The 11,386-nt window shown below is 34.1% G+C and overlaps 2 protein-coding genes and 1 long non-coding RNA gene across 3 annotated transcripts; 1 reads left to right on the top strand and 2 right to left on the bottom strand.

Moving 5' to 3' along the window:
- Positions 1–1,658: 1,658 nt before the first annotated feature.
- LOC139867504 (uncharacterized) lies at positions 1,659–3,959 on the bottom strand. The gene is made up of 3 exons (XR_011765859.1): positions 3,641–3,959; positions 2,951–3,025; positions 1,659–2,162 (listed from the first exon to the last, which is right to left on the bottom strand). It is a non-coding gene; the product is annotated as an uncharacterized lncRNA (long non-coding RNA).
- A 665-nt stretch (positions 3,960–4,624) lies between these two features.
- Positions 4,625–8,351, top strand: LOC139868379 (uncharacterized). The gene is made up of 6 exons (XM_071856712.1): positions 4,625–4,777; positions 5,182–5,249; positions 5,357–5,511; positions 6,974–7,236; positions 7,791–7,853; positions 7,942–8,351. Exons 1-6 carry the CDS (start codon positions 4,625–4,627, stop codon positions 8,191–8,193), a joined length of 954 nt encoding a protein of 317 aa, XP_071712813.1. The 3' UTR covers positions 8,194–8,351.
- Positions 8,352–8,985: 634 nt separating this feature from the next.
- LOC139867135 (uncharacterized) lies at positions 8,986–11,167 on the bottom strand. The gene is made up of 3 exons (XM_071855467.1): positions 11,064–11,167; positions 9,826–10,017; positions 8,986–9,695 (listed from the first exon to the last, which is right to left on the bottom strand). The coding sequence occupies exons 2-3, from the start codon at positions 9,991–9,993 to the stop codon at positions 9,492–9,494; spliced, it is 372 nt and encodes a 123-aa protein (XP_071711568.1). The 5' UTR covers positions 9,994–10,017; positions 11,064–11,167; the 3' UTR covers positions 8,986–9,491.
- Positions 11,168–11,386: the final 219 nt, after the last annotated feature.

The raw sequence follows: 11,386 nt of genomic DNA, 5'->3' as shown, positions 1-11,386 counted from the left end.
TATATATGTTGTTGGTTACAGAAGTAGTTAAAATATACAATTCAATAATAGTGTCAAAAGTTTTGTTCTGTATATCTTAAAATTTGTTACAATGTGAGTTAAGTCTATAATAACCCATTGTCTTAGGCTATATAGCCTAATGGCAACTACAAAATGCCAAAGGAGATCAGGCCAAAATAGGGATGTCTGTTATGGAGGTGTTAATAATCAGAATGTTGTTCCTGAAATGCTTTATGTATCTTCAAGACAAATGTCATTAGAATCATGTTAGGATATCGTAATCATATGAAGAATTTAACTCGCGTCATTCTTCTCTTATTGTTGGTGCATCTGGACCTCATATAAGCCTACAAGGGTGTGATGCATTACATTTTGGTGGTGCATCCAATGTTCATAATGCAAATATCTCATATGGTAATGCCATTTTAAGTTATTTGAATGTCATTGTATTTTTACTCATTTTATTTCTATTCAACATAGTTCGCATAATATATATTGCATGCTTTTTTGTGACAGCAATGTAAATATGTGGTTAAATTATAGCTGGGATTATAGATTGTCATGATGTTAAACTTTCAAATCTTGAGGGTATAGGTCGGATTCTTTATGGTAATTGTGTTAGTTCTTCTCATTTTATGTCATTCTGAAATCTTTAAAACTGCTTGAACTGCAGGTGTTTCTTTCTTTTAACAAGATTTGGGAGATTGTGACCGGTAAGATGTAAACATACACACATTACATGTACATTTTCAAGGTTAAAACTGAAAGGACCACCACTTTATGCAGGAAAAATAATGCACGAAACCATTTCATCTACTAACACAACCTGAAACCTCCCGCTTCAATTACATGCGAACATTAAACTACCCACTGTTAACATGTAAATAAACAAACCAAATTTCTCCAACTCTCAGAGGTGTAAAGAGCGGTGGAAGGAGCGGCTGGAAGAAGAAAGTAAATGGCGACAAAAAGGATTAAGAGGGATGATGGCCGTGGATTTGGTGGTGACGTCGGCGGGATCGTGAAAATAAACAGAAAAGGGGGCGGTTTGGTTGTTGGCGGTGGATTTGGGTGGCTGTAAGCGGCGGTTGGCGGCTGAAAGGAGGAAGATAGATGATCGACGGCGACATGGTGGTCATAATGCAGCCGGCAGAATTTGAGAGAAATGAATAAGTTTTTGCATCTAGGAATTTTATTGAAGAGATACTTTTATGTCAATAAAGTTAATAGGGCTTTGCAACTTATTTGTTCATTTGGGCCTAAGTGTGTGATTTTCAGTCGATGCATATTTATCGATTGAAATCATTTTTCACAACAACAATTAATATTTAAATGAAACACGGAACAAAGCGGCCGCTGCAACACGCGGTGACCTATCGCGTGTTGTAATAAATAAACTTGTATATTCAGATTTTTAGTTAGCGTGCAATCCATGATTTAATTTAAACTAGATATGTGAGGTCCGCGCGTTGCGGCGGAAACACTGCAATATTCGGTGGCTGAAACTGTGAAATATTCTTGTCAATATATACTTGCAAAAAAATTCAACGATAAACAGAGTAGCAAAAACTGAAAAACATGCTGTCTATTTAGTGCTACATGGGAGCAATTCATATAAAAAGTAAATCAAATTTAAGTTTCAGGGAAGGCATCATTTACATTATAACAGTTGTAGCCATACAGACTCGTTGACAACTATCACGAATTGTAACCTAACAATTTACAACTAAGCCAACATCCACCATGCCAAGCCCATTACCTTTAGACAATATCATTAGTTGCCATATCCAATGAATAAAATCACCTCTTATCAACCCAACCAAAAAAAAAAAAAGTGCAGCAGACCCACAATACAAAGAAACCATGACATCAAAATGACTTGTCGTCTAACTATTCTTCTAATCTATTCAACCACCATCATCTCTGTTGATGGCATATGTTTGGATATGTCTTCTGTAGAGAATGGTGTGATGTAACATTAACTCAAGTATCCATCCACCATTATAAACCAAAAAAATGAATGTGGATAATGCTATTGTTGACCAATGAGATGATCACATTTTACTGTTGTTAATGTACCTGGAGTCGCCATATAGCATGTATGATCAGCTACCACCATTGTTTGAGCCATATGTCATCCTAATTCTCATACATGAAATGACCTACGTACAACAAAATTTTTTAGAATAATGTTGGAGTAACAATAAGTTTCAAAACCAAAATTAGTAAATATAAAACACATGTCGTCACACTTTTGGTTTAAAGTATCATACTTTAGTGAAAAAACTGTTTGTATTGTATTTGTCATGTGAACACATGGTTGCAATTACACAAATAATTCAGAGAAGATGATAAAATAGGAGCTAAACATACTGAAAATGTAAAATAAGAAGACATTATGCTGCTGCTACTAACATGTCAGAAAAGGCACATCCTAAACATTAACCAATTTTAAACTTCAACATTTACTTGTGTAATTGCAAATATCTAAAATTGCAAGCATTTTTCACTTGACAATTTACTTTTTACTCTTTGATGCAGCTGGTTCTTACAAAAGGAATTGGAAGTAATGGTTGCTAATCCCATGGATGGTGCACTTTCAAATTTAGTGAACCTTCCAACTCGCAATGAAGTGGGATTTGCTAGTATTCGCTGCCACAACCGTTTGATCTGACAGCTGAAAATGCTACTAAATGCTCACTGTATATACACAGATACACTCATACACATACAGTCATATTTTCAAATAAACAGAGAAATACCAATTCTATCGCTAATGTCCAAACTAAATTATCTTTGCATCTGAAATCAAACACATTATGATCACGTTTGTAACAACATTACGATAAACGCCATAACAAATAATATGTCACACAATAGAATATAAAAAAGCCTGAAAAAGCAACAACACAGAAAGCCACTAAATTAGTGAAAAATGATGGATGTGTACCTTCAGGTCATTCAATGAACTTAGAATTCACATCAAGACCGAGAGTCTTGTTCCTTGGCAGATCCAAATGGGTGGCTAAATCGTTAAAATGAAATAGAGTTACTTTCTAAAAAGACATGTTAACATATTACGAATTTGATGGTATAGAGCCATATATACACTTTATCATTAATGTGATCTGGTTACGTATATACACTGTATCATAGAAGTGCCGAGAGTTTTATGTAATTTGGGTCTTATTCAGATTATAAGCTGAAGCCATAAGCCATCTTAGTAAGCTTATCCAAACATCCCCAAACGACCCTTAAATAACATCTATTATTACTACTAATAGCCTTTACTACTAAAACTGCAAAATCAATATCGTCAATCAATCTAGAAAATCTATCACAATAAAGCAGACCCAAATGATTCAGGTTTGACTTGTAAAATATACATACAGTACTTGTGCTCAGCTTCTATGCAAATTATCCACAAAAATTAAAGAGCAAATTAACATGCTTACTAACGATGATAGGATCTCTCCAATTCAATTATAAATCATGTATACGTTCACTTATAAATTTCCATGCCAACTTACCCTTATCAATAGCTTAAGACGGCAACAATAGCATATCCGCCAAGCCAAAAAAAATATCGTTCAAAACTTAAACACAATAAACAACGGAAAAAAGGATAGTAAAAACATACCTTTGCAAAGTGATAAAACCCTAAACTTTCAAACCTTCGCAAGCTGATAAAACCCTAATTTTTCAAACCATCGCGAACTTCCGCAAACTGATGAAACCATAGTATTTGAAACCAATGAAGCCTTAGGATTTCAAAACGAAAACGCCTGTAGTAGTTGATGATTTAAGTTTTGTCACTTGTAAACATAATTTGTACCTCATATGTTCACCCGATTTTAGTGGTAATTGTCCCCGCTGTGATTTTGCTAAAGAATGGTTTGAAGTTATAAACAGAATTCCATGAACAATAAAATAGAAAAATCATAAGTAAAGTGAAACAAATAATTTTAAGAAGCATAAAGTATCTAGTCTAGAACTCCCGTTCTAAAAAACTGAACACAGTTCTTTTAATATCAAAATCAAAATCTAAAACATAGCAGCATCATTAATTAACCAATTCATCATCAAATTAAAGTTGCAAAACTAATGAAGTAACTAAATGAGGTAGGGTTTGATATAGACTTACCATTGATGATCAGCGACAAGGAAAAACAGATCCGTTGAGTTGGATAAATTGATGAAGAACAACGATTATAAACCTAAATTGTCCTTTTAATTGCTTTAGAGAACCAAAGTATTAACAGAAAACCCTTCAATCGATGCTTATCAGCAGTAAGACAAATCGATGAAGATGGAGATGGTGAGTTAGGTCTTTGTGTTGTCATTGCTACAATGGTGATGGGTTTTTAGGTTTTTCTTTGGGGGATTTGTTGCAGAACAACTCAGAAGGAGTGTATTTAAAAAAGCTACAGTAACATATACAGTGATTGTACAGGGATTGCTGGAGCTGATGTTATACTGTAGCGTTGTTGGTGATGTGGTGGGATATAATTGGTGGACATTGTGCGTATTGAGTATAAATATAAATATAAATATAAATATAAATAGATAGATAGATTAATCAATGCATAAAAAACCTAATTAACAATTCTTAAACCCTAGCTTTATGGCTAAACAATCCCCAACAGTTTTCTTCCAGAAGAAACGATGGCTATTACTACTGATAGCTCTGTTATCTATCTCAACCGCCATTGCGTTTATAATTAGGGCAGCTTATGATTCTTCATGTGATCGTCACGTCAACATTTGGATTTCGGCAGTAATCAAATTCAATCGCAAGAGAAAACGACATCGTTTCAGATCGGTGTAACGAGTCCTCTCAGTTTCATGAAATCGAAACTTGTGCTTCTTGTTTCACATGAATTGTCTCTTTCTGGTAATCATTTTTTTTATTATTAATATAACAGGTGTTGTGAATATGATATAATAGATGTATAGATATAGATTCATTTTATTTTATACAGTATAATAGATTTTAGATATGTACATTTGGAGCTGCTTAAGTTGCTAGTAATTGGTTCAGTACTTCAGTTGGTTTCAGTGGAGAGGACTTTGTAAGAACTGTTGATTGTGAATTTACATTAATTTTGTTATATACATTAAATATAAATAACCACAAGTTTGATAGTTCCTCAGCTCATGTGTTATTACATTTGCAATTAGACTGGTTCTATGATTGATTCTCATGTAACAGCTGAATATTGGGAGAACAGGACTCAAGAACGCTTAAAGTATGCGTCTTTTTTTTACTCACACAATCAAAATTCTGTATATTAGTTGTTATTCACGTATCATATCTATGTATTTGTGAGAAGTTAGTATCTTTTTTAATTTTCAGAATTAAAATGCCAAAGACGTATGTAGTTCACCTGGGTAACAGCAAGGAACTTATGGATGTTGCTGAAAATAATGTCGCCAAACGGGTTTTAAGAGAGCATGTTCGAGAGTCCCTTGGAGTGAGAAATGACGACGTACTATTTGCTGCTATTAATAGTAAGACTTCAACTCTGATACGATTATAACAAAATTACGCAGACAGTCCCTGTGGTTTGCACAACTTACATGGACAGTCCCTAAACTATTTTTCTTGTGTGGACAGTCCTTTGTTTTCCACATTTTGCGTGTGCAGTCCCTGACCTTGATGTTCGTTAAAAACCCCCGTTAAGCTCCACAAGATAATCATCATCACTTTTTTTGGAACTGCAAAATTTTATTAAAAAACAACACTCCCCCCTAGTAAGGCACTAGAGGAAGAGGATCAACAATTACAATGGCTTTACAAGCCAAGTGTTCCAATTGAGATTACATTTGCTTCTACTAATAAGCCAATTAAAAGCATAATTTCTAATAGAGTCAAAGAGTAAATCTTTCTTCAACCGCGACGATCCAAATAGCACTCCGTTCCTGTACCTCCATATATGCCAAAGAAGACATCCAACAATCGCATACAATCGAGTCTTAGAATCCACCGTGAGGTGGGTGGTCGTGAACCAAGAATTCCAGTTCGACCATGACTGAAAAATCGGGATATTTAAGTCGACCCAAATGCGGATTTTAGACCATAATTCCAATGCAAGTTGGAATCCGAAAAACAAGTGATCCCCTGATTCGATCCGACCATCACAAACGGGACACCCAATCTCTTCAATCTCCATTCCACGTTTGGAAAAATTTAGTCTATTCGGTAATCTATCCCAAGCTAATCGCCATAAAAAGATGTTCACCTTCCTAGGAATTTGTTTGGCCCATTTAACATCGATAATTGTGGACGGTAAAATAATGTCATGAATATATTTACGTGTCTCGCATACATTCATTGAATATACCATCTTTAGAAAGAATCCATTCCCATGTATCAGTAGCTTCACAAATAGAACATGGCCCAATTTCATTTATAAACTGTTGTAGAAGCGCTATATTCCGAGGACCAATGGAATTTCTGGCCCATTCCCATGTCTATGTATTATTAATTAACCGATCACTTAACAAACAATCGGGGACGCATGAGACGACTATATTTAGATTCTAGAGTTCCGTTACCTCTCCAATTATCTTTCCAAAAACGTATAGATCGACCATCTCCCACTTTCACCCTTAGCGTATTCGGTTGAATAGAACCTGAGGCTTTCAATTTTATATATAATTTTACAATTGATGACCATACACCAGAGCCTCTTGAGTTATTTTACAATTGATGACCATAATCATCATCACTGTTATCCTGTTCTTCCACAACTGGGTTACCCTCCTCTGCTTGACCATTCAACTTAACGGGGGTTTTTAAAGAACGTCGGGGTCAGGGACTGCACACGCAAAATGTAGAAACCACGAGGACTGTCCATGCAAGAAAAATAGTTCAGGGACTGTCCTCATAATTAATCATTTCAAGTAAAAAATAAAATTATTGTTTCTGATTGTTCATAAGTTCTTAGGGATGCATAATAATGATGTGCAGGTGTTTCACGGGGAAAAGGTCAAGACTTATTTTTACGTTCATTTCATGAGAGTTTACAATTAATTCAAGAAAAGAAGCTACAAGTGCCATCGATACATGCAGTGATTGTAGGGAGTGATATGAATGTTCAGACAAAATTTGAAACTGAACTTCGGGATTTTTTTGCGCGAAACAAAATCCAACATCGTGTTCACTTTGTAAATAAAACTCTAAATGTAGCCCCGTATCTGGCAGCTATCGATGTTCTTGTCCAGAATTCTCAGGTAAATAGATACGGACCAATTAGACTCCATAGTGATTCTCTATAAATACCATATATTGATTATATGTACTGCTACAACTAACTATACAAGTATGAAAGTAAACATTAAATATTAATTTTATTCAGTGTTGTAAAATCCCCGATTAGTGCCAATTACTTCGTTTTAGCTACTGGCTGATCCGAGCTTCCAAAATTCGAGTAATTAATTGGTCAACGTAGGTTAATACGTCAAAATCGAATTTAGTTGGTGGAGGTCGGATTTAGTCGGTCAAAATCGGTCAAAGTCAATATTGGTCAATATATTAACATGAAATTAAATTAGATATTTAGAGTTTGTTAACAAATGAAAATTTGTTTATGTTTCTAGACAATCATTCATATCAACGTTTATGTTTATGTTTATATTTATGAATTTCTTGGATATTTACACATAATTTTGAAAATTATTACTTGAATGTATAAAAAGTCCAGTATTACTCTCTCAAAAGTCCCGACCGAGTTCTCCTCAAGTAGCGATTTTTGCCACCATGATAATAGTCTTTTTTGTCCTTGTAGGGTCGAGGAGAATGTTTTGGCAGGATAACAATCGAAGCAATGGCATTTCAACTTCCCGTATTGGTAATTTTTTTCTATATTTGTGTTCATAATGAAATTTAAAGGTATATATTAGTGATCAGAATCTACATTTGCATTTGTAAATTGGCAGGGAACATCAGCAGGAGGCACTGCGGAAATTGTGGTCAATGGGTCAACAGGGTTTTTGCATCCTGCAGGTAAAGAAGGGATTAGTCCTCTTGCCAGAAACATCGTGAAACTTGCTACGCATGTTGAAAAAAGGCTAACGATGGGCAAAAAAGGATACGTGAGGGTGAAAGAAATGTTTCTAGAACGACATATGGCAGATAGAATTGCGGATGTTTTAAAAGATGTATTACAAAAGGCTAAGGGCCATCATTGATATTGGAATCTCCTGAAATGGGAGTTTGTATATGGGATTAAAAATGTACAGTTAACATGTCTGTTTCCAAGAGTTTATTGTTGATTAGTGTGTGACGAGCACTGGAAACGACAACAGTTTATAGTCGATTCATTTTTTTTTTTTGAACTGTATTATTTTTCGAGTTCAAAGTTATAATATTCTATTAACCATTTATTATTTTGTCATTTGTGAGACAAAACCTATAGAGCAAACATACGTTGTATACTTGCACTGTGAAAATGATTGCAAATCATAATGACTAGCGTTTAAGTGTCCAATCCAGTATCTCGTTGACGTGATAACTACTCCGTCCCTCTGTTCCGATTTATTATTAACTAATTTAAATTAGTCTTTACCTACATTTTTATTTTACATGTATAAAGGAAGTGCATAAAAAGTTTTACCTTATTATTCTTTATCTATTTATAAAATTGGATTATTAATTTGAAACAACTAAAAATGAATACTAGAAGACTAGTGGTGTATATGAATTGCCATGTCATCAATTCTGTTATCACATAACTACATTTCAAACGCTTAGCCTTGGCATTGAGCAATGGATGACAATTATATTATCGAAGGGCCATATGAATTTACATTGGCAGCAAAAGCAGAATTGTGCTGCAAATCAACATTACCTGTTGCTGCAAGAACCTGGACACCTATCAGTGCAAACTTGTATCCAGTTAGACCTGGATGATACAACCTTATATAACAATTTAAGAAATAATATATACATTCAATAAATGATTTTATTTGTATTAGCATCATACATTCATACGTATGCGTCATGTACTTGAACAACTACCATTGCCATTCCCATCAACTAAAAAGAACCAAGCACACCCTAATCAACCATCACGCAGAGCCTAATATCTCCTAGTTACAATTAAAGGAGTAAACCACAAAATACAATGAACACCCAACTTAGACCAACAATTCGAGTCATGGTTCACAGTGGCTATAGCTAGTCCTAAGTTAGTCCTGGTGCATTTGGTATTACATATCTAACTGCAACAATTGTTGGTTGATTAAGCCAAATTTCATCAGTAAATGACGATCCTTTACAAAATACTACAAATCGAAAAATCCAAGCATACTCGAGGATATCGGGTCCATGGTCCACGGGTTATTATATCAAAACCTAATTTTATCGTAACAAATTAAACAAAAATTAAAACAATCTAGAACATGATGCAATGCAGGTCATACTTCAAGGCACAAAAGCATAACAATGAGCTGCTCTAATTGCATAAACTATTGCAGCTTGTTTTAATTCAAGATGCCTTGCGTTTGGACAATTTGACTGAACTATTTGTTGCCGGATTAATGGTAGGTGTTTTGGTGAACCAGGTGGTGTATAGGAACTGCTTGTTGGGACCCACATGATTGCATATTTGCTTAAGTTTCTGTCTCTCCTTCATCCATCTCAATACGGTCTTCATCTGTGTTTTGCTCGTCAAATCTTGTACACCAACTTGCTACAAAATGTTTGTAATCATGAGAATTTAAAAAAAAAAAAAAAAAAAAAAAAAAAAAAAAAAAAAAAAAAAAAAAAACCTTCATAACGACATTAAACTTGTTAATGATAAATACAAAGCTCGAGTATACCTGAACACGTTCCCATGTCTGAGCAACACTGAGTGGGCCATGTTCCTTTAGAATTTCAAAAATGGCCCTCGTTATCGTTTGATTTTGCTCAGGTCGAAATCTAGGCTCTAATGCCTTCATTGCGGGTTTCGGTTTTGTACCAAGATACTTCACTGCAGTGGTAAACATGATGTTTTTTTTTTGGGATTTAATCTGCAATAATCATAATCATTTTGTAGTTAAATAAGCCATGGATAACGGAAACAATGGATAAAATTGAACTAAGATTCAATTTTGACTTATAAGTTATGAGAGTAAAGCATATGATTTCTATATTCTCGGCCAAAATCTTGAGTTTTGATCTTCGTAAACATATTTGAAACCAATTTCATTTAATAAAAGTAATCCCTTGGGTGGAGATAAACTCAAATCAGCAACTATGTCAACTCGGAACTCAAATTTTTTCAGATTTCAACTTGGACAGGGATGGCAATGGATCGGATATGGATCAGATATGGATTGGGTGATGTTGTATCCATATCCATATCCATTAGTTTTCGTTCATCCATATCCATATCCATATCCATTTAATTAAAGTTCATCCATATACATATCCATATCCATATCCATATCCATTTAATTTAAGTTCATCCATCCATATCTATATCCATTGTATTAAGCGGGTTAACGGATATCCATTGAGTTACACGACTCAACTCTTAAAAGTCATAACACTCACACACACACAAAGGTAGACACGAACAAATATTGACTTATCTTGTAGAACTTAAATCTTCATAGTTAATTGTACAAGTTTACAACTTAAATATCCTAGGAAATTAGATAAACTTATTTTTTTAAGTATAACTAAAAAATTTCAGTATTTGAGATAAACGCGGGTAATTGAATGGGTGACTATTATACAATCTCCACTCCTCATAACATTTCTTTTTCTTCTTGTTTGATATTACACTTAATAATATCAATTTTAACAAATTGAATAACATCAAACTTCGTATAAAACCCTAAACTTGAAATTGAGACCCTAATAGAACTGTTAACAAAAATTTAACCTGCATAATAGGAAGTTATCTATTTTCCTAAAAATCATAGACATCACTCATTTCACAAACACAGGCCGCCAGATAATGAATAAAATTAAAGTAATATTAAAATACGATGTATAATAGATATATACAGAATGATGCATACAAAAAGATTTAGTGATAAGGGAGTAATCGGTGAGTGAAATGGCTTGCCTGATTTGATTGAAGAAGAAGACGGAGATGATAGTTTGGTAGCGACTTGAACAAACCCTTGAGAGAGAGAGGTTTCAAAAACAGTATTTGGGAAAGAAGACATTTTTCATATTATACCCTCTGTTATCAATAAACTACAAATTTACCCTAACATTTACTTGGAATATAAATTTTAATTTAAAATTTAAATTTTAGTAGGAAGGTGATTTATATTATTCGCTGCAGGTACTATTTTCACGACATGTTATACCATATAATCTATTAATGTACAGTTATAATTATAATGCATCCACTAATAACTATGTTCATTTTCCGTATCACAT

Source organism: Rutidosis leptorrhynchoides, chromosome 9 (genome assembly GCF_046630445.1).
Source record: "Rutidosis leptorrhynchoides isolate AG116_Rl617_1_P2 chromosome 9, CSIRO_AGI_Rlap_v1, whole genome shotgun sequence".
In the NCBI taxonomy this organism is placed as follows: Eukaryota; Viridiplantae; Streptophyta; class Magnoliopsida; order Asterales; family Asteraceae; genus Rutidosis; species Rutidosis leptorrhynchoides.
The sequence above is the reverse complement of the archived record's forward strand: the minus strand, read 5'-3'. Positions and strand labels throughout refer to the sequence as shown.